Source organism: Aotus nancymaae, unplaced genomic scaffold, assembly GCF_030222135.1.
Source record: "Aotus nancymaae isolate 86718 unplaced genomic scaffold, 86718_ANA_hifiasm-v0.15.2.pri h1tg000049l, whole genome shotgun sequence".
NCBI classification, from domain to species: Eukaryota; Metazoa; Chordata; class Mammalia; order Primates; family Aotidae; genus Aotus; species Aotus nancymaae.
Window position 1 is genome coordinate 28,692,342 of NW_026988463.1, and position 24,357 is coordinate 28,716,698.

The following is a 24,357-nucleotide window of genomic DNA, read 5'->3' on the forward strand; positions in this document are numbered from 1 at the left end:
AATTAGGTTTATAGACTTGCATATGTTGAACCAGCCTTGCATCCCTGGGATGAATCCTACTTGATCATGGTGGATAAGCTTTTTGATGTGCTGTTGCAATCGGCTTGCCAGTATTTTATTGAAGATTTTTGCATCTATGTTCATCATGGATATTGGCCTGTAGTTTTCTTTTCTTGTTGAGTCTCTGCTGGGTTTTGGTATCAGGATGATGTTGGTCTCATAAAATGATTTGGGAAGGATTCCCTCTTTTTGGATTATTTGGAATAGTTTCAGAAGAAATGGTACCAGCTCCTCTTTGTATGTCTGGTAGAATTCAGCTGTGAACCCATCTGGACGTGGGCTTTTTTTGGGTGGTAGGCTCTTAATTGCTGCCTTGACTTCAGACCTTGTTATTGGTCTATTCAGGGTTTTGACTTCTTCCTGGTTTAGGCTTGGGAGGAGGCAAGTGTCCAGGAATTTATCCATTTCTTCCAGGTTTTCTAGTTTATGTGCATAGAGTTGTTTGTAATAATCTCTGATGATGGTTTGAATTTCTGTGGCATCTGTGGTGATATCCCCTTTATCGTTTTTTATTGCATCTATTTGGTTATTCTCTCTTTTCTTTTTTATTAATCTGGCTAATGGTCTGTTTATTTTGTTGATCTTTTCAAAAAACCAGCTCCTGGATTTATTGATTTTTTGAAGGGTTTTTCATGTCTCTATCTCCTTCAATTCTGCTTTGATCTTAGTTATTTCTTGTCTTCTGCTAGGTTTTGAGTTTTTTTGATCTTGCTCCTCTAGCTCTTTCAATTTTGATGATAGGGTGTCAATTTTAGATCTCTCCTTTCTTCTCATGTGGGCACTTATTGCTATATATTTTCCTCTAGAGACTGCTTTAAATGTGTCCCAGAGATTCTGGTATGTGGTGTCTTCATTCTCGTTGGTTTTGAAGAACATCTTTATTTCTGCCTTCATTTCATTGTTTATCCAGTCAACATTCAAGAGAAAGTTGTTCATTTTCCATGAAGCTGTGTGGTTCTGGGTTGGTTTCTGAATTCTGAGTTCTAACTTGATTGCACTGTGGTCTGAGAGACTGTTTGTTATGGTTTCCGTTCTTTTGCATTTGCTGAGGAGTGATTTACTTCCAATTATGTGGTCAATTTTAGAGTAGGTGTGATATGGTGCTGTGAAGAATGTATATTCTGTGGATTTGGGGTGGAGAGTTCTGTAAATGTCTATTAGGTTTGCTTGGTCCAGGTCTGAATTCAAGTCCTAGATATCCTTGTTAACTTTCTGTTTCATTGATATTTCTAATATTGTCAATGGGGTGTTAAAGTCTGCCACTATTATTGTGTGGGAGTCTAAGTCTCTTTGTAAGTCATTAAGAACTTGCCGTATGTATCTGGGTGCTCCTGTATTAGGAGCATATATATTTAGGATCGTTAGCTCTTCTTGTTGCATTGATCCTTTTACCATTATGTAATGTCCTTCTTTGTCTCTTTTGATCTTTGTTGCTTTAAAGTCTATTTTATCAGAGATGAGAATTGCAACTCCTGCTTTTTTTTTGCTCTCCATTTGCTTGGTAAATCTTCTTCCATCCCTTTATTTTGAGCCTTTGTGTATCCTTGCATGTGAGATGTGTTTCCTGGATACAGCACACCGATGGGTTTTGGCTTTTTATCCAATTTGCCAGTCTGTGTCTTTTGATTAGGGCATTTAGTCCATTTACATTTAGGGTTAATATTGTTATGTGTGAATTTGATGTTGCCATTTTGATGCTAGCTGGCTGTTTTGCCTGTTAGTTGATGCAGATTCTTCATTGTGTTTATGCTCTTTACCATTTGGTATGTTTTTGGAGTGGCTGGTATTGGTTGTTCTTTTCTATGTGTAGTGCCTCTTTCAGGAGCTCTTGTAAAGCAGGACTAGTGGTGATGAAATCTCTGAGTACTTGCATGTTTGCAAAGGATTTTATTTTTCCTTCACTTATGAAGCTTAGTTTGGCTGGATATGAAATTCTGGGTTGAAAGTTCTTTTCTTTAAGGATGTTGAATATCGGCCCCCACTCTCTTCTGGCTTGTAGGGTTTCCGCTGAGAGATCTGCTGTGAGTCTGATGGGCTTCCCTTTGTGGGTAACCTGACCTTTCTCTCTGGCTGTCCTTAGCATTTTCTCCTTCATTTCAACCTTGGTGAATCTGACGATTATGTGCCTTGGGGTTGCTCTTCTTGAGGAATATCTTTGTGGTGTTCTCTGTATTTCCTGGACGTCAATATTGGCCTGCTTTGCTAGGTTGGGGAAGTTTTCCTGGATAATATCCTGAAGAGTATTTTCCAGCTTGGATTCATTCTCTTCATCACATTCAGGTACACCTATCAAACGTAGATTAGGTCTTTTCACATAGTCCCATATTTCTTGTTGACTTTGTTCATTCCTTTTTACCCTGTTTTCTCTAATCTTGCCTTCTCGTTTTATTTCATTGAGTTGATCTTCGACCTCTGATATCCTTTCTTCTGCTTGGTCAATTCGGCTGTTGAAACTTTTGCATGCTTCACGAAGTTCTCGTGTTGTGTTTTTCAGCTCCGTCAATTCACTTATATTCCTCTCTAAGTTGTCCATTCTCGTTAGCATTTCATCAAATCTTTTTTCAAGGTTCTTAGTTTCTTTGCATTGGGTTAGAACATGTTCTTTTAGCTCATGGAAGTTTCTTATTACCCACTTTCTGAAGGCTGATTCTGTCATTTCATCACACTCATTCTCCATCCAGTCTTGTTCCCTTGCTGGTGAGGAGTTGTGATCTTTTGTAGGAGGAGAGGTGTTCTGGTTTCGGGTGTTTTCATCCTTTTTGTGCTGGTTTCTTCCCATCTTTGTGGATTTATCCACCTGTCGTCTTTGTAGTTACTGACTTTCTGATTGGGTCTCTGAGTGAACGTCCTGTTTGTTGATGATGAAGTTATTTCTGTTTCTTATTTTTCCTTCTAACAGTCTGGCCCCTCTGCTGTAGGACTGCTGAGGTCCACTCCAGGCCCTGCTTGCCTGGGGATCACCTGCAGCAGCCTCTGCGCTTTCACTGGGAGCTGCAATCCTGAGCTGCTCCTAAGTGGCCATCTTTGGTTGTCCCCCTCTGTAGTGTAATTTGAAGTCTGGTAATGTGAATCCTTAAGTTTTGTTCTTTTTTCTTAGGATAGCTTTGTTAGTCTTAGTTTTTGTGGTTCCATATATATTTTAGGATTGCTTTTTGTGTTTTTTTGAAGGATATCATTGGTAGTTTGATAGGGATTGCGTTGAATCTGTAGGCTGTTTTGAGTAGTGTGGATATTTTAATAATATTGATTCTTCCAGTCCATTGACATGGAATTTTTTTTTTTTTTTTTTTTTTGTGTGTGTGTGTCCTCTTTTTTTTTTTTTTGAGATGGAGTCTCACTGTGTTGCTAAGGCTGGAGTGCCATGGTGCAATCTCAGCTCACTGCAACCTCTGCCTCCCAGGTTCAAGTGATTGTCCTGTCACAGCCTCCTGAGTAGCTGGTACTATAGGCAATTGTCACTGTGCTTGGTGTAGTTTTTGTATTTTTAATAGAGATGGGGTTTCACCATGTTGGCTAGGCTGGTTTCAAACTCCTGACCTCAAGTGATCTGCCTGCCTCAGTCTCCCAAAGTGCTGGGATTACAGGTGTGAGCCACTGCACCCATCCACCCTTTTCAATTTCTTTCATTCATCTTTTATAGTTTTCATTGTAGAGGTCTTTCACTTAGTTGGGTAAATTAATGTCTAGGTATTTAATTTTATTTGTGGCTATTGTAAATGGAATTACTTTCTGATCTCTTTTTCATATTGTTCCCTGTTGGCATGTAGAAATGCTACTGATGTTTGTATGTTCATTTTATATCCAGCAACTTTGTTTATCTGTTCTAATAATTTTTGGTGGAGTCTTTAGATTTTTCTAAATATAAGACTATACCATCTGCAGATAAGGATAATTTGACTTCTTCCTTTCCAATTTGGATGCCATTTAGTTTTTTCTCTTGTGTTCCTGCTGCTTTAGCTAGCACTTCCAGTACTATGTTGAATAACAGTGGTGAAAGTGGGCATCCTTGTTATGTTCCAGACCTTTGAGAAAAGACTTTTAGGTTTTTTTTTTTTTTTTGCTCCATTCAATATGATGCTAGCTATGCATCTGTCATTATATGGTTTTTATTATTTTGAGGCATGTTCCTTTTATACCCAGCTTTTTGAGGGCTTTTTTAAAATCATCAAAGGATGTTGAATTTTATTAAATACCTTTTCAGCAGCAGTTGAAATGATCTATGATTTTGTCCTTCATTCTGTTGATATGATGTATCATATTGATTGATTGCATATGATGAACCATTCTTGCATCCCTGGGATAAATCCCACTTTGTCATAATGGACAATCTTTTAATGTGTTGTTGAATTATATTTGCTAATATTTTGTTGATTATTTTTACATAAATATTTATTATAGATATTGGCCTATAGGTTTCATCCTTTGATGTATCTTTTTCTGATTTAGGTATTATGGTAATACTGGCCTCAAAGAATGAGTTTGGAAGTATTCCTTCCTCCTCTTATGTTTTGGAAGAGTTTTTGAGTAGGGTTGGTATGAGTTCTTTAAGTGTTTGGTACAATTTAGTGATGAAGCCATCAGGTCCTGGACTTTTCTTTGCTGGGAGACTTTTTATTATGGCTTTGATCTTGTTATTTGTTATTGGTCTGTTCATGTTTTGGATTTCTTCCTTGATTAATCTTGGTAGGTTGTATATATCCAAGAACTTACCCATTTTTGCTGGATTTTCCAATTAATTGGCATATAGTTGTTAATAGTAGCCACTAATAATCTTTTGAAATTCTGCAGTATCAGGTATAGTGTCTCCTTTTTCATCTTTGATTTTATTTCGGTCTTTTTTTTTTCTTAGTCAAGCTAAAGGTTTATACACATTATCTGCTTATAAAAATCAACTTTTCATTTCATTGATCTTTTGTATTTTTTAATTTCAATTTTATTTATTTCTGCTGTGATCTTTATTATTATAATTTTTGGTTTGTTTTACTGTTATTTCAAGATGCAACTTTAGGTTATTTGATTTTTTTCTTTCTTTTTTGATATAAACACATTGTCTATATATTTCTCTCTTAGTACTTCTTTTGCTATATCCCATAGGTTTTGGTATGTGGTTTTTTTCATTATTTGTTGGAAGAAGTTTTTCAGTTTCCTTCTTAATTGCTTTACTGATTCACTTTTCATTCAGGGGCACACTGTTTAATCTCTATTTGTTTGTATAGTTTCCAAACTTCTTGTTACTGATTTCTAGTTATATTCCATTGTGAGCAGAGATGTTTGATATTATTTCACTTTTCTGAATGTTTTAAGTCTTGTTTTGTAACCTAAAATGTTGTGTTCTGTAGCCATTAGATAAAATGTTTTGTTAATATTTATTAGGTATATTTGGTTTATAGTACAGATTAAGTCTGATGTTTCTTTCATGATTTTCTGTCTGTAAGATCTGTACAATGCTGAAAGTGGTGTGTTACGTCTCAATTGTTATTGTATTGGAACCTCTCTTTTTAGCTGAATATGATTTGCTCTATATATGTCTCAGTGCTTTAGTGTAGGGTGCATATATATTTAAAATTGTTATATTTTCTGGCTGAATTGATTCCTTTATCATCATAAAATGACTTTCTTTCCGTCTTCTTACTGTTTTTGTCTTGAAATATATTTTGTCTAAGTATAGCTTCTCCTGTTTTTTTTTTTTTTTTTCCATTGCATCAAACATTTTTCCATTCCTTTATTTTCAGTCTTTGTGTATGTTTACAGGTGAAGTATGTTTCTTGTAGGTAGCAGACCATTGGGTCTTTCTTGTTCTTTTTCTCGCTCATTCTGTGTTATTTAATTGGAGTGCTTAGTGCACTTCCATTCAGTGTTATTATTGATAAGTATGTGTTTACTCCTGCCATTTTGTTGTTTTCTGGTTTTGTATCTTCTCTTTTGTCCTTCCTGTCATTTTAGTGAATGTGATTTTTCTTGATGCTATAATTTTTTGCTTTGTATTGCATTGTTTATCTGTTGTATTTTTTTTTAATTTGAGGTTACCATGAGGTTTACAAATACTATTTTATAGCCTATTATTTTTAACTGATGACTGAACAAATAAACAACAGTAAAACTAGTAAAAACTCTACCTTTAACTTTGTTTCCCCATTTTTAAACTTTGTTGGTTCTCTTTGTGTCTTATTGTACTGTCTATGTCTTGAAACATTATTGTAGTTGTATTGATTCATCAATGGGTATTTCTAGTTGAGTATTTTACACACCACAATTAGTATATTATATTCAGTTTTTCTCTGTGCTATTACCAGTGAGTTTTGTACCTTCAGATGACTTATATATTGTTCGTTAACATTCTCTTCTTACAGATGAAAGAGAATGCCCCTTAGTATTATTTGTAAGACAGGTCTGGTTTTGATGAAATCCCTCAGTGTTTGTCTGGGAAGGTTGTTTTTTTTTCTCCTTCATGCTTACGGGATATTTTCACTGGTTACACTATTCTAGGGTAAAAGCTTTCTTCCTTCAGCACTTTAAATATGTCATGCTACTCTCTTCTGGCCTGTAAGGTTTCCACTGAAAGTTTGCTGCCAGACATTAACTAGAGTTTCATTGTATGCTGTTTCTTTTCTCTTGCTGCTTTTAGGATCCTTTATTCTTTTTTTTTTTTTTTTTTTTTTTTGAGGACAAGGAAATGCGAAGAAAGTATGGCAGCTTAAGTGTCAAGGTTTGTATTTAAGTTTTCTTTTCTTTTTTTTTTTTTTCTCTGGGATTACGGGCCTGAGCCACTGTGCTGGCCTGCCCTTAGTGATTTCTTTTTTTTTTTTTTTTAAAGAGAAAGAGAGAGAGAGAATAGGAAGGAGGAAAAAGGAAGAGAAAGAGAGAGAGAGAATGGGGAGGAGGGAGAAGGAAAAGAAAGAGGGAGAGAGAATGGGAGTATTGCTTTCTTGCCCAGGCTAGAATGCAATTTAGTAATGGGTATTGAAAACCTCTTTTATACTGATAATTATACTTAATGATGTAGTCAGGAAGGAATAAGGGAAGAAGATAACAAACAAACAGCCAACCAATATTTAATTTAAACCTATGAAATGCTATGCGATTACTGAGGAGTGATTTACTTCCAATTATATAGTCACCTTTGGAATAGGTGTGAGGTGGTAATGTATGTTTTGTGTATTTGAAGTGGAGAGTTCTATAAATGTTTATTAAGTTTACTTGTTCCGGGTCTGAGTTCAAGTTCTGAATATCCTTGTTAATTTTCTATCTCGTTGATCTATAGAATCGTTAGCTCTTCTTGCTGCATTGATCCTTTTGCCATTATGTAATGTCATTCCTCGCCTCTTTTGATCTTTGTTGCTTTAAAGTCTACTTTATCAGAGGCGAGAATTGCATCTCCTGCTTTTTGTTTATTTGTTTATTTTTACTCTCTGTTTGATTGGTAAATCTTCCTCCTTCTCTCTGAGTCTTTGTGTATTGTTGCATGTAAGATGGGCCCGGATGCAGCATACTGATGGGTTTTGGCTTTTTATCCAATTAAAATATATATAAGTTTAATACCGGCGTTTGATGCTAGCTGGCTGTTTTGCCCATTAGTTGATGTAAATTTTTTATTGTGTTAAAGTTCTTTGCTTTTTGATATATTTTTGGAAAGGCTGATATTGGTTGTTCCTTTATATGTATAGTGCTTCTTTCAGAAGCTCTTGTAAAGCAGGCCTGGTGGTGGTGAACTCTCTAAGTACTTGTTTGTTTGCAAAAGATTTAATTTTTCCTTCGCTCATAAAGGTTAGTTTGGCTGGATAGGAAATTCTGGGTTGAAAGTTCTTTTCTTTAAGGATGTTAAATATTGGTCCCCACTCTTTTCTGGCTTGTAGGGTTTCTGCTGAGAGATCTGCTGTAAGTCTGATAGGTTTCCCTTTATGGGTAACCTGACCTTTCTCTCTGGCTGCCCTTAGTATTTTCTCCTTCATTTCAACCCTAATAAATCTGGCGATTATGTGCCTTGGGGTTGGTCTTCTTGAAGAATATCTTTGTGGTGTTCTCTGTATTACCTGGAGTTGAATATTACCTTGCCTTGCTAAGTTGGGAAAGTTTTCCTGAATGATATCCTGAAGAGTATTTTCCAACTTGGATTCATTCTCTTCATCACATTCAGGTACACCTATCAAACGTAAATTAGGTCTTTTCACATAGTCCCATATTTCCTGGAGACTTTGCTCATTCCTTTTCATCCTTTTTTCTGCATTCTTGTCTTCTCGTTTCATTTCACTGAGCTGGTCCTCGACTTCTGATATCCTTCCTTCTGCTTGATCAATTCGACTGTTTAAACTTGTGCATGCTTCGCGAAGTTCTCGTGTTGTGTTTTTCAGCTCCATCAATTCACTTATATTCTTCTCCAAATTGTCCATTCTCGTTAACATCTCGTCAAACCTTTTTTCAAGGTTCCTAGTTTCCTTGCATTGGGTCAGAACAAGTTCTTTCAACTCACAGAAGTTTCTTATCACCCACGTTTTGAAACCTGCTTCTGTCATTGGAACACACTCGTAATCCATTAAGCCTTGTTCCGTTACTGATGAGGAATTGCAATCCCCTGTAGAGGGAGAGGCATTCTGATTTTGAGTATTCTCTACCTTTTTACGCTGGTTTCTTCCCTTCATTATATATTTGTCCATCTGTCGTCTTTATAATTACCGACTTTCTAACTGGGTCTCTGACGTCCAACTTGTTGATTCCCTGCGCCGAAATCTGAGCAATCCACTGAGCCGGCCAAAACAGCGGTGTTAAGACTGATGGTGCTTTTCTGCCCGGGAGTCTCCAGACTCCGCACCAAGAACTGGCGTGCTAAGGTGCCAGCAAAACCGCCACGCCGGCCACAAGAGTCGCCCTGGCGACCCGTGGAGCTCCTCCACTGGGAATCTCCTGGTCCGTGAGCAACCAATATTCGTCTGAAAGTGTGGCGTCCTCTCGTTCTCTGCGCTTTCACTGGGAGGTACGTGCCCGAGCTGCTAATCATCAACCATCTTGGATCTCTCTGGGGATCCTTTATTCTTAATTTTTGGGAGTTTGATTATTATATGTTTTGAGGTAGTCGTCTTTGAGTTCACTATGCTTTGTGTTCTGTAACCTGATTTTACTTGGATATTGATATCTTTCTGTGGATTTGGGAAGTTCTCTGATCATATTCCTTGAATAAACTTTCTATACCTATCTCTTTCTCTCTTTGAGGTGAATAACCTTTAGATTTTCCCTTCTCAGGCTTTTTTCTAGATCTTGTAGGCATGCTTCATTCTTTTTTTTTTTTTTTGTCTTCTCTACATATTTTCAAACTGCCTGTGTTCAAGCTCAATAATCTTTTCTTCTGCTCGATCAGTTTTGCTATTAAGAGACTTTGATGCATTCTTCAGTATGCCAGTTGCATTTTTAAACTTCAATTCCTGCTTGATTCTTTTTATTTTAGTGTTTGTTCAATTCATCTGATAGAATCTGAATTCCTTCTTCATGTTATCTCTAATTTGTTTCCTCAACACAACTATTGTGAATTATCTGTCTGAAAAGTAACTTATTTTGTTTCTTTAGGATTGGTCTCTTATTCAGTTTGTTAGGCAAGGCCACATTTTCCTGGATGTGTACATGTTTTTTTAATGTGTACATGTTTGTCTGTGTCTGGGCATTCATTGATTGTAGCCTTCAGAGTCTGGGCTTAGTGCCCACCCTTGTTGGGAAGGCTTTCTAGGAATTTGAAGGTACTTGGACCTCAAACTCAGTAACATAGTTCTTGCAGACTCATAGAGGTACCATGTTGTTGGTCTTGGTTAAAATCTGAATGAATTATCTGGATTACCAAGCAGAGACTCTTGTTCTTTTCCTTTAATTTCTTCCAGACAAACTGAGTTCTCTCTCTTTGCTGTGCTACCTGGAGCTGGGGTAGGGTGACACAAGCTTCCCTCTTGCCCCCACCACTGGGACTGTGGTAATTTAGATCTAAAGTGAGCACAGCACTGGGTCTCACCCAAGGCCTAGTGTAATTACTACTTGGCTACCGCCTAAGTTTACTCAAGACCTTAGGGGTCTACAAGCAGCAGGTGGCAACAAGCCAGGTTTGTGTCTCCTCAGGGCGATAAGTTCCCTTTGGCCCCAGATGTGTCAAGAGATATGTGTGGGAACCAGGTATTGAAGTCAGAAACCTTATTTATCTCATGAACTTAGCATAATTTTGTATATTAGATTTATAAAATATATGTACTTGAATCTAGTAATTGGAATTCTTAAAATTTTTATATCTTTCAGATATATTTTCACATTATAACAAGGACCTGTTGACACAGCACTGCACAGAGGCATCATTCCAAAAAGTGATACTGAAGAGACATGAGAGCTGTGATCTTGAGAATTTACATATAAGGAAAAGTTGGAAAAGGGAGGAGTGTGAAGCGCACTGTGGGTGTTATGATGAAAAGACTTTTAAATATAATCAATTTGATGAGTCCTCTATTGAAAGTTTGTTTCACCAACAAATACTTTCTTCTTGTGCCAAAAGCTATAACTTTGATCAATATAGGAAGATCTTTACTCATTCATCATTGCTTAATCAACAACAGGAAATTGATATTTGGGGAAAACATCACATATATGATAAACCTTCAGTGTTCTTTAGGCAGGCCTCTACTCTAAATGGTTACCAAGATATTTTTATTGGAAAGAAAAATTATCAGTGCAATAATTCTGATAAAATCTTGAACCAAAGGTCAAGCCCTAAAAATAATCAGGAAAATTATTTTCTAGAGAAACAATACAAATGTAAAGAATTTGAGAAAGTCTTTCTTCAGAGTATGCATGTGCAAGAGAAGCAAGAAGAGTCTTACAAATGTGATAAATGTGTAGAAGTTTGTACCCAGTCATTAAAACATATTCAACATCAGACCATCCCTATCAGAGAAGACTCACATAGATGTAATAAATATAAAGACCTTAGTCAATCATCAAATCTTAGAAAGCAGGTAATCCATAACGAAGAGAAACCATCCAAATATGAAAAATGTGGTGATAGCTTTCACCATAGTTTGTACCTTACTCAAAATCAGATCATTCCTACTGAAGAGAAAGCTTATAAATGGAAAGAATGTGGCAAAGTTTTTAACCTTAACTGTAGTTTATACCTTACTAAACGTCAGCAAATTCATACTGGAGGAAACCTCTACAAATGTAAAGCATGTAGCAAATCTTTTACTCGTTCCTCCAGTCTTATTGTGCATCAGAGAATTCATACTGGAGAGAAACCCTACAAATGTAAAGAATGTGGCAAAGCCTTTCGCTGTAGTTCATACCTTACTAAACATAAGCGAATTCATACTGGAGAGAAACCTTATATATGTAAGGAATGTGGCAAAGCTTTTAACCGTAGTTCATGCCTTACTCAACATCAGACAACTCATACAGGAGAAAAACTTTACAAATGTAAAGTATGTAGCAAATCTTATGCTCGTTCTTCAAATCTTATTATGCATCAGAGAGTTCATACTGGAGAGAAGCCTTTTAAGTGTAAAGAATGTGGCAAAGTCTTTAGCCGTAGTTCATGCCTTACTCAACATCAGAAAATTCATACTGGAGAAAATCTTTACAAATGTAAAGTATGTGCCAAACCTTTTACTTGTTTCTCCAATCTTATTGTGCATGAGAGAATTCATACTGGAGAGAAACCCTATAAATGTAAAGAATGTGGCAAAGCCTTTCCTTATAGTTCACACCTTATTCGGCATCATAGAACTCATACTGGAGAAAAACCTTACAAATGTAAAGCATGTAGCAAATCTTTTAGTGACTCCTCAGGTCTTACTGCGCATCGGAGAACTCATACTGGAGAGAAACCCTATACCTGTAAAGAATGTGGCAAAGCCTTTAGTTATAGTTCAGATGTTATTCAGCATCAGAGAATTCATACTGGCCAGAGACCCTACAAATGTGAAGAATGTGGCAAAGCCTTTAACTATAGGTCATACCTCACTACCCATCGGAGAAGTCATACTGGAGAGAGACCCTACAAATGTGAGGTATGTGGCAAAGCCTTTAACTCTAGGTCATACCTCACTACCCATCGGAGAAGTCATACTGGAGAGAGACCCTACAAATGTGAAGAATGTGGCAAAGCCTTTAATTATAGGTCATACCTCACTACACATCAGAGAAGTCATACTGGAGAGAGACCTTATAAATGTGAAGAATGTGGCAAAGCCTTTAACTCTAGGTCATACCTCACTGCACATCAGAGAAGTCATACTAGAGAAAAACTTTAAAAATGTAAAACACGGGGCAAATTTTTTACTTGTTACCTATGTCTTATTGTGCATCAGATAATTTATATGGGAGTGAAACCCTGCAAGGGTTAAGAATGCGCATAACCTTTAACCGTTTTTCAAGCCTTAGACAACAGCAGAGAATATAAACTGGAAAAAAGCCACACAGATATCAAAAATGTGGCAAATTATTTAAACCATGCTTAACCCTTACTCAAGGTAATCCATACTAGAGAAACAGTATAGATATAAAAATGTGAAAAGTTTTACTCAAGATATCAAACTTATGAGTCATCTAGGGGTTCATAGAAAAAGTTTGCAGATGTGATAAATGTGAGGAAGTATTTAATAAAAAATGAAGTCTAAATGTGTCAATTTACTCAAGAAAGGACTGAAGCACAGACATTTTCAGCCTTTATGCTAAATAAGAGTATTTTTTTATACAGAATAAAGGCAAAATAGATTATTTATTTGCTTATATGTTTTAAAGTCGCTAGAACATTGATATTTTGACAGGTACATTTTGTGGATACTTCATTTGTATTTATAGTATTCAAGGTTTTTGGAAAGCAAATATTATTTATATAATTGAGCTCTCAAATCCATTGCTGCTTTTCCTTAATCCATGGTGTTCATGTGAAAATATGTGTTCTGGTTTTTTTTCTGCATCAGAACAATGTGAGATCCTTCTACAGTAGGTGAACATCATTATTATCCACATTTTTCATGGAAGTTTAATGCCAAGTGTAAAACACATGAAGAGAAAGTTTAAAAATATGCTCTTTGTTTTTGAATAAAGTGGTAATGGATGTAAAAATATGATATGTGTTTCGAGCATTTTCTGTATTAGAGTAAGAGGGATATTCTGAATTTTTAAGACAAATTACTTCACCAATTCCCCTGTAAGTAAAACAAAACAAAAGAAAACAAAGTTCATTTAAACCAGGGGTCCCCATTCCCCAGGCTGCACACTGGTACTGGTCTGTGTGGTCTTTTAGAAACTGGGCAGCACAGCAGAATGTGAGTGGTGGGTGAGTGAGCATTACCACCTAAGCTCTGCCTCCTCTCAGATGAGTAGTGTTATTAGATTTTCACAAACCCTATTGTGAACTGTGCATGTGAGGGATCTAGGTTTGTGCTCCGTAGGAGACTTCAACTAATGCCTGATGATCTGAGATAGAATATTTCATACCGAAACCATCTCTCTCCTTGCCGGTTTGTAGAAAAATTGTCTTCCATGAAACCAGTCCCTGGTGCCAAAAAGGTTAGAGACCACTGAGTTACAGTACTAACATATCTTTAAAATAGAATAAAGTAGGTGTCTTTAGTATTATTTGATGTGATAGAAGACACTGAAAGAGTTGAGTATATGATGTGATGAAAATAACATCTTCACCTATATCAGGGAAGTATGAAGATAGTTCCTGTCAACATTCACTAATTAGCCTCACTTTAAAAAAATGTAGAGACAGAACTGCAAGATTAGTATATTGGGGAAAAGGAATGCTGCTTGAGTACTTGCAACTGTATTTTGACCAGGAAGAATATAGTGGATTTTAAAATGCTTTGCTTAGACTATGGGTGAACTTACATTTCTTTTAATAAAATCAGATGGTTTTTAATGTTTTAACACTGATGTACAATGAATGAAATGTACTGCCACTAATGTTAAACTATTCTGTCTTATCTAAGATTGTGGTCAACAGATGAAAATAATATACTATGGGCTAACTGTGAAATGTCTTCCCTAATATTTCTTTTTTTGGAGGACTTAAACTTTCAGTAATTTGGAGAATAGTTTTCTCATAGTGACTATCTTGTTATGAGTAGATTAATGCAAGTAAGACTGAAAGGCCACAACTTAGCAACAAATGTTTTACATTCATTTGAGAGCCAGTTTGTAAGTAGTTCACCAAAAGGTGTTGGGTTAAAGTAGTGGTTTGAATTAATTGTATAGCACTCATATAACAGAATACAACTCAGCCATTCGAAGAAACAGAGAACTAAAGGTCACACCCCAGATGAATCTCATAGAACTCCTAAATGAAAAATGCTAGACATAAAATTGTGTTTTGTGTTGGGCATGGTGGCTCATGCCTGTAATCCCAGCACTTTGGGAGGCTGAGGCAGGCGGATCATGAAATTAGGAGTTTGAGACCTGCCTGACCAACGTGATGAAACCCCATCTCTACTAAAAAAATCCAAAAAATTAGCCAGGCATAGATACAGGTGCATGCCTGTAATCCCAACTACTCAGGAGGCTGAGGCAGGAGAATCACTTGAGCCTGGGAGGTGGAGGTTGAAGTGAGATATCATGCCACTGGATGATAGAGTGAGACTCCGTCTCAAAAAAAAAAAAATTGTGTTTTGTGTATTTATGTATTGTATTATTTCAGGCAAAATAAACCTATGGTGAAATAAATCACATTGATAGCCTCTGGTTGAGGAAAAAAAGATTCCTGGGACAAAATACACGTGAATTTTTTAAAGGTGATGAAAATGTTCTGTTTCTAAACTAGGTGAAGGTCATATGGGTTTATTTATTTGTCAAAAATTCATAGGTAGAGTTTGTGTCAGCCAGTTGGTGCTGTGGAGTCATTTGGGTTGGGACCTCATTCCTTGGGTTGGGACTTCACCTCACTGAAGTTCTGGCAGAGTCTCTAGAATAGATGTGATGATCTTGTCCCAGACCCCAAGAGTGGTTTCTTGAATCTCACACAGGAAAGAATTCTTGGTGAGTTGCAGAGTAAAGTAAAGTTATAATAGTTAATTAGATTACTCAGTTACAGAGTAGGGCAGCCTCAGAAAACAAGAAGAAGAATGCCTTGCAGTGAGAAGAGATAGTTTATTGAAAGCTACTCTGTTAGAGTAAGCCTTCCTCAGAAAGCAAGAGGAGAAGTCCACCCATTTCAAATGGTTATATAGGTGAAGAATAGTGGACTTTATTACAGAGACTTGTAATCAGCTTGTGACAGGCTATTAGTAGTGTTACTTTTCTATGTTACTATTGATTTTAGCAAGAATTTATGAGTATTATTTTTAAAGGAAAACAATGCTTTTTGTTCTTAAAATACTGTGACATTTTTATAAGTTCTGAGTTTTATTTAGTTGGTTAACATCATTAACTCAGTGTCTCAAGCATAAATATCTTGGGACCAAGAATGCCCAACCCCCTTGGAAAGTAATCCAGCAGGTTTGGCTTTTTGTTTGTTTGTTTTGTTTTGGATACAGAGTCTTGCTCAGTTGCCCAGACTGGAATGCAATGGTGTGATCTTGGCTCACTGCAACCTCTGCCTCCCAGCTCAAGTCATTCTTCTGCCTCAGCCTCCTGAGTAGCTGGGATTACAGGCACCCACCACCCCACCTGGCTAATTTTTGCATTTTTAGTAGAGACAGGTTCTCCCCATGTTGGTCAGGCTGTTCTTGAACACCTGACCTCAGGTGATCTGCCCACCTTGACCTCCCAAAGTGCTGGGATTATAGGCATGAGCCACCATGCCCAGCCACAAGTTTGGCTTTACCTGGCCTTTATTCAAGATAGGGTGACTGGTTGGGATACTTCTGGCAGGTTTAGCATGATTGTTATCTGAGAGCTGTCTATCACACTGCAGTGAGGAAGGGTGGTGAGCAACGACTGAGGTTTTAACAGCTCCTCATTTGGCTACAGAGGTCCAGCTAGCAGCAAAAGTATAATGACTTGAATAGTAATTACAATTAAGAAAAGGATTGTTAAAGAGCTCTACAGTCAAACGTTGACTTATTAAAACTGATATTTAGTCTATGTACATACTCATATGCATTATTTTAAGATTCTCTGTAAAACAATCAGTCAAATGAATTCTGTTTCTCCATTTACTTCTGTCTTTTCTTTCTGTCGCCACTCCAAATACCACATGGGGGGACCCCCCAAGAAAAGATTGCTAACAGAATTCTAGCCTAGAATCACTTAAGGAAAACAGAAAAGCAGGTTCCTCTCAAAAGGAACCTGCTTTTTCTCATGAGGCCCTCAGAGTTGTAAGCAGACAGATTCCTCTGAGGTCTAACACTCTGCCCTTTTTTTGTATTGGGAGATACCAGAGATTACATTGTATATTGTGAGAGAACTTGACTAGGTGCATGTAATTGCTGGTGAGTCATTGGTAAGAGCTATGGTGTTAGAGGCTGACAGCAGTTGCTTACAGTAAATGTTTATCACGCTAGAGAGTTGCTTATTTCTTTGGGTGATTGGATAGAAAAAGCATGGTTTGGAAACTAGAGTCTACAGAAACATTCCCACCCACCTCATTGAGGGGTAGGACACCCATGTGGGATGGACTCATCATAGTGTGTGCTAACTGGCACAGGATTGCCCACCAACCTCAAAGAAATGTCCCTCTACTGAGGTGCACTGTGGAATCATTGAACTGTCCAGTCCTCTGGCATTTCCTTTCTTTTGGGAGTCCAGAATTCAATGTAAAAGTGGGATTCTTGATTTTTGGGGATCTAAGTGTTATGCCTTCCAGCTGTTCCTGCTTTGCACATATTTAAATATTAAGCTCTAAAAACTGCATGCATGCTTTCTTTGCTTTATTAAGTGGCTCTACCCTGAAGCCAGCAATCTAAGAAACAAGCTAAGTTAAGAAGCCCACCTATTCAACTAAATCAGTCTCCAAAACGTGCAACTTTCTGACATTTAGCTGGCTGATTTGATACTCTTTGAAAAAAAAAGAAAAAGCTTTAGAAAACAAACTCAGAAATGCTTTTCTCCAGGACCTGGGAACAATGTATTTGAAATTTAAATATGAAAAAGATAGTGCCCTATTTCACAATTTTGCAGTAAGATAGAAGCCTAATTTCATCAGGAACTTAGCTCCAAGTTGCAAAACCATTTTCTGTCACAAAGATTAGAAGTTTATTTTTCCATTTAATAAAGCCAAGTACCAAACCTAGATCATCTTTCTGGTTACCAAGTGAATTTGGGATAACCTATGGCAGCTGGTGCTGTCAAATCTTCCTACTTGAGGACTATTATTATTAATCTTGACAACACATATGTTTTATAACTCAAACCAGACTATGACGTTTAAACACTATGTTTGCCTCTGATGCACATCACATTCTGTTTTGAGTTATATAAAACAGTTTTATCTCTCTTCTACCTTTGTAAAGAGGCATTCTAGATTGGGAGACAAATTTCTTTTAATTATTTTCCCAAGGACTGTTCAGAAATACAAGATCAAATATAAAAGGTAACCACCAGGCTTCCTACTAGAAGGGCCTTTGGCAAATACCCATCAAATTTTTTCTCAGGCTTTCTTCCCCCAAGCCACAATTGTTCAGTGAAGATCTTACCTGCCCTCAAAATCTGAACGTAGTATCTCACTGCCCATTTGGATTCTGCAGTTTCATCTGGGGCACAGTTAGAAAAGATTTGTAATAAAAAAAACTCAAAAAGTGGCAATCATCAGTTCCAGCCATGTCTTTGAATGCACCTGGAGACTTTATAACAGAAATTGATTCAGAGAACATGGGGCCTTTAAGCCCAGACAAGTACCTGTGCATTGAGTTGGCCTCTTCCACTTCCCTGCCTCTCTGGGGACCTAAATTTTCATCTCTAAATTTTGAATGCAGGACCTGGGGCTCTTCAGAATGCTCTATAGCAGCCTTCCTGGGAGGAATCTCTTCTTCAACTTTTCTTGCTGTAAAACCCAAGAATACAGAACAGGTGTGATTCCCCACAGAATTTGCATATAAGGGGAATCTATCTCCCCCTGAGATTCATAAAAAAGGAGCAGCCTTCAGTCAGGATTACAGAAAATGCAGGGCAGACCTGTCTTGTACCATAAGATCAATATAGACTCCATAAAGCAGGAGGATGGCTCAAGGGGAACCAGCACTTCCGGGGACACCAGAACCTGCCTTGTTTAGAATGTTAAATATATCTTTTCCAAAAAATTGGCCAGCATATCTAATCAAAATATTATAACTATACATTAAACCTTACATAGAAAGATGTTAAAATTCTGTTAAACTTTCCTGAATTTTGTTTATCTAAATGAGTCACCATGTTGTGAAAGAAATCTCAAGAACATATTCCTCTTTTGGGAGTCTCCTAAACAGTTTGACCACAGTCAAGGAGAGAACACTGGAGTGTCTGAGAACATGGGTCTTGACTAATTTTAATCAGGGTTCCTAAGCACAGAGGACATACCCTCCATTTCATTCCTGATGTAATATTTGATGTTCATATTACTATAATCTTGTTACTATGATACACAGAAATAGGAGATTAAAAGACCTTTAAATCTTTTAGGAAGAAAAAAGTGTTAGGTTTTGCTCATCTTTTTGGGTTTTGTGGTCAAAAGCATGCACTGGCAGACAGGATTTTTAAAGTTTCCGATTATTTGTAGTTCAGGATTTGTGCCCAATGTTTTTCTGTCTCCTAACCCTTCAGTTACTTCTCTGGCTCATGTTTTTCTCACATGAGCTGAGAATAAAATGTCTTGAGATTGTGAGCGTCCATGATTTCCAATGTATCTTACTGTGTTAAATAATGAAAGAAAAAAATAATAATGAAAGAATAGGTATACACATGCCATGGTGGTTTGCTGCCTCCACCCCCCCATCACCTACATTAGATATTTCTCGCAATGTTATCCCTCCCCAATCTCCCCACCCCTTGTTATCCCTCCCCTAGCCCCCCATCTTCAACAGACCCCAATGTGTGATGTTCCCTTCCCTGTGTCTGTGTGTTCTCATTGTTCAACACTCACTTATGAGTGAGAACATGCAGTGTTTGGTTTTCCATTCTTGTGTCAGTTTGCTGAGAATGATGGTTTCCAGATTTATCCACGTCCCTGCAAAGGACATGAACTCATCCTTTTTTATGGCTGCATAGTATTCTGTGGCGTATATGCGCCACATTTCTTTATCCAGTCTATCATTGATGGACATTTGGGTTGGTTCCAGGTCTTTGCTATTGTAAACATGGCATGCGTACACCTGTGTAACAGTCCTGCAAGATTTGCACATGTCACCCAGAACTTAAAGTTTAAAAAAGAAAAAGAATAAAACAACAAAAAAAATCAAATAGTAGATGCATTTCAATTTTTTGATGGCATCTAAAGTATCATAATTCTCATCTTGCCATTTGCATATTACACAAATATTTAACAAAACTGTTCTAGCCAGGAAGGGCAATTCCCTTTTCTGATATTTCTAGCTGTGTTTCTTGGGTTGCCACTATTGCCACTCAATGAAAAAAAACTTTCCTTCACCAAACCAGGTAATCTGTAGTTCTCATAATTGCTTTGTGCTGTTGATAAGTAGACATATCTTTTTCAATGTTATTTATAAAATACAGTAAAATTGATGAGGAATATGATTCTTTTGATTGTTATACTAATAAAACATGGGATATTTTGTGATATATAGCTATACTTAAATATGTCAGAAGAATGCAAGTAACAATTAATATTATTCATAAAATGATATTGTAGAATTCCAAATTCTGGCTCATGTACCTGATGCACAGCTGATACCAGACAGTGTCACTGGTGCTTGGAGATAGAGAAATGTTTATTCAATGGAGCCAAAGTAAGAATGTAGGAGAGAAAATTTCTCAAATCCACCTGAAAAAAAGAAGAAGCATCAGGGGATATTTATTCATCTAGAAGATAAGGAAAGGGGAGTTTAAGGGAGTTGAGAGGAAAAATCTGTATTTCTTCAGTTTCAGATAACTGAAGAGGAAAATTGATGCAGATAATTGAGAGGAAAAGTCTCTATTTCTTAAGTTTCAGATAACTTGACCAACAAGACTTCTCAGTGTCAACAACTGGTAACAATGTCCTTCGAGGCATGTATTTCTTCTGCAGAATGTTTTAGTGACCCTCCTGCTTGACAAAGAAAATTATCTCTTCCTGCTTGACAGAGAATGGTACCTCAACAATTTATAATTTTATTGTAGAAACAAGGGATGCTGGCTTTTGTGCAAGCAAGCAAGGATTTAATTATACATTTTATTATTTTAGGCACTAAAAATGCTGGGGTGCTGAAATCTCAAGGGGCTTGGTTATAATACAATACTAAACAGTAGATATTATTATAAAACTGAAGAAATAAATCTTGTAAAACTTTATTTTTGTCTAAGATAACATTCCATAATACAAAATAACATTGGTTTTGGAAATGGCTTGTTTCTTTCTTTGAAGTCCTTAACTTTTTCTGACATATGATCTAAGCACATGGACTCTCTGATTAGTTTTTAGTTCCTGGTTCACTTGATGATGTTTTTTCTAACATTTCCATGATTGCATAGATGCTTTCAAGCTTACAGTATCATAAACAAGCCAAGATGAAAGTAAAAATAAGGAAGATGAACTTGATCTGCATTATCTGTCTCTGAGAGTACTCAGGGGCTTCACCCTCAGCCCAAGGACAAACTGTCACTGCTCAGAGCAATCTGAGATTTGTATGGTATCAGATAGGACCCAATTCTCCTCCACACTCATTCTAATCTATGTGACCTCTACGGATTTTTCTTCTTTTGCTTTTCTCCCAGGTTTGCATCATGTTTTCAGATCCTATGATTATTTCATGCTGCCATTGATGGATTCAGCAGGTAAAACTACTAGACACACGGTTACATCCTAAAAACAGAAAGACAGCTACTAACTCTGTAGTATAAGTATTTGGATACTCTATATGTAATTCATTATCTGAAATTTGCTTACTGACTATCTTATACTTCATTTATACATGGGAGGATGACAATGCAGAAATGAGGTACCTGCCGGGAAGCAGCATCCTGGGGAGATGCTGAAAAGAGATGCTAGGTCGGCCAGGGAGGCTGCTGGAATCTGAAACCAGAGCTCTGGATGGAAGTCTTCACTGGAACAGGGACTCACGGCCGTACTCAACAGGGCAGAGTCCATCTGAGAGGACTCCTTAAACAGTGGCCTCAGAAGATAAAGCAACTTGGCAAGATGACACTGAAACCCAGACATGCACAGGACACTGCTTGGAAAGGGCCTCTGTGTGCACCAGGCTACTCCTGATAGTCACTACTGCTCACACCATGGTCATGACCTTCAGGGCTGTGGGTTGGAACCTGCAGATCTTCTTCTCCAGGGCCTTGGAGGCCTTAATATGGCACAGCTTGGGCACAGGGGACAGGAGTGGCCTTGAGCTTACAGGGGCTTTATTAGTTTCAAAGAATTTTGTAATTTCTGCTTTAATTTCATTGTTTACCCAAAAGTAATTAAGGAGCATGTTGTTTAATTTCCAAGTAATTGTATGGTTTTGATCAATTTTCTTAGTATTAATTTCTATTTTTCTTGCTCTGTGGTCTGTGAGTGTGGTTGGTATGATTTGTTAAAAATTTGCTGAGGATTATTTTATGTGTAATTGTGCAGTTAGTCTTAGAATATGTGTGCCATGTGCAGATGAGAAGAATGTGTATTCTGGTGTTTGGGGGAAGAGAGTTCTATAGATGTCTATTAGGTTCATTTGGTCAAGTGGCGAGTTCAGATTTTGAATACTTTTGTTAGTTTTCTGCCTCAATGATCTATCTAATAACTCTGAATTAGTTGTTGAAGTCTCCCACTATTGTGTGGTTATCTAAGTTTCTTCACAGGTCTCTAAGAATTTCCTACATGAACCTGGGTACTGCTGTGATATGGGACTATATATTTAGGATAGTTAGGTGTTTTTGTTTAATTGAGTTCTTTACTATTACGTAATGTCCTTCTTTGTCTTTTTTGATCTTTGTTAATTTGAAGTCTGTTTTGTCTGGAATTAAAATAAGAATCCCAGCCTTTTTTCTGTTTGCTTGGTCAAGTTTTCTCCATCCCTTTTCTTTGAGCCTACAGGTATCATTGCTTGTGAGATGTTTCCCTCAAAGACAGCATACCATCGGATCTTGGTTCTTTGTCTAACTTGTTACTCTGTGCCACTTACTAGCACAGAATGGATAATAGAAACCATTATGTAACTGTATGCTGTCAACATAACATTGAAAAGCACAAATTGTTTAAAAGTGAAAGAATCAAAAAGGATATTACATGCAAATATTAACCAGAGGAAAGGTGGTCAGTATCCTAATATCAGAAAATAACAGGCTTTACATCAAAGTTGTAACAAGAGACAAAGAGCATTATGTATTGATAGTAGGGTCAATCCAGTAAGAAGATATAAAAATTATAAGCATATGCATATGTTACAGAAGAACCCTCAAATATATGAAATATATTAAATATACAATGTTAAAAATTGACAGAATTCAAGAGAAAATGAACAGTTCTACAGTAACAAATAAATACCTCAATACCACACTTTCAACAATAAATAGACACTGACCATCAGACAGAACATCAATAAAGATACAACATACCAGAATCTCTGGGACACAGCTAAAGCAGTGTTAAGAGAGAAGTTTATACACTAAACACCCACATCAAAAAGTTATAAAGATCTGAAATTGACAGTCTAACATCACAACTGGCGGAACTAGAGAAATAAGAGCAAACCAACCCCAGAGCCAGTAGAAGACAAGTAGTAACCAAAATCAGATCTGAACTGAAGGAAACGGAGACCATAAAAGCCCATATAATCAAAATTCAGAAGTTGGTTATTTAAAAAAATTAATAAGTTAGGTAGACCACTAGCTAGAAGAGTAGAAAAAAAGAAAAGTTTCAAATAAAGAATCAAAAGAAAAGGGGGACAATACCACTGATTTCACAGAAATACAAAATACCCTAAGAGACAACTACAAATTTCTGTGCATACAAGCTAGAAAACCATTGATGCCACACAAATACAAAATATCCTAAGAGACAACCACAAACTTCTGTGCACACAAGCTAGAAAACCTGGAAGAAATAGATACATTCCTATAAACATACAGCCTCCCAAGACTGCACCGGGAAGAAATTGAATCCCTGAACAGACCAATAATGAGTTCCAATCAGTAAGAAAATGACTACCCACCAGAAAAGTCCCAGGATCCAATGGATTCACAGTGAAATTTAACTAGATGTGTAAACAAGAACTGGTACCATTCCTATTGAAATTAGTTTTAAAAACTGAGGAGGAAGGACTCTTCTCTAACTCATTCTATGAGGCCAACATTATTATCATATCAAAACCTGACAGAAACACAGCAAAGAAAGAAAATTTCAGGCCAATATTCTTGATGAACATAGATAGAAATATCCTCAATAAAATACTAGTAAACAGAATTTAGCAGCACATCAAAAAGTTAATTCACCATGATCAAGTAGGCTTTATCCCTGGGATGCAAGGTTGGTTCAGCATACACAAATCAAAAAAAGTGATTCACCACATAAACAGAACCCAAACCAAAAACTACATGATCATCTCAATAGATGCAGAAAAAAAGCTTTTGATGCTATTTAACACTCCTTAATGTTAAAAACTGTAAACAAATTAGGCATTGAAGAAACGTTAAATAATAAAACTCTTCTATGACAAACTCACAGCCAGCATTATCCTAAATGAGCGAAAGCCAGGGGCATTCCCTAAGAGAACCGGAACAAGACGGGGATGCCCTCTCCTATCACTTCTATTCAATATAGTACTGGAAGTCTTAGTCACAGAAATCAGGCATGAGAAAGAAATAAAAGGCATCCAAATAGGAAGAGAGGAAGTTAAACTATCACTGTTTGTAGACAATATAATTCTATACCTAGGAAACCCCCTAGACTCCCCCAAAATTCCTAGATTTGATAAACTTCAGCAAATCTTAGGATACAAAATCAATGGACAAAAATCAGTAGCATTCCCATACACCAAAAACATCCAAACTGACAGCCAACTCAAAAATGCAATTCTATTCACAGGAGCAACAAAAAGAAAAAAAAATCTATGCAGCTAACAAATTATGTAAAAGATTTCCACAATGAGAACTGCAAAACACTCCTCAAAGTAATTAGAGATGACACAAACAAACAGAAAAACATTTCATGCTCTTAGAAAGAATCAATATTGTTAAAATGGCCATGCTGCTCACGACAATTTACAGATTTAATGC

The 24,357-nt window shown here is 36.9% G+C and overlaps 1 protein-coding gene across 2 annotated transcripts in view; it reads left to right on the top strand.

Annotated features, from left to right (window-relative positions):
- The window catches only part of ZNF267 (zinc finger protein 267), a 53,542-nt gene extending 31,410 nt beyond the window's left edge, over nucleotides 1–22,132 (top strand). For both annotated transcript variants that reach the window (XM_064362695.1, XM_064362696.1), the window contains exon 4: nucleotides 10,327–22,132. In XM_064362695.1, the coding sequence (XP_064218765.1) occupies nucleotides 10,327–12,329 (2,003 nt within the window). In that variant the 3' untranslated portion in view covers nucleotides 12,330–22,132. The remainder of the gene's footprint in view (nucleotides 1–10,326) is intronic.
- The last annotated feature ends 2,225 nt before the right edge of the window (nucleotides 22,133–24,357 follow it).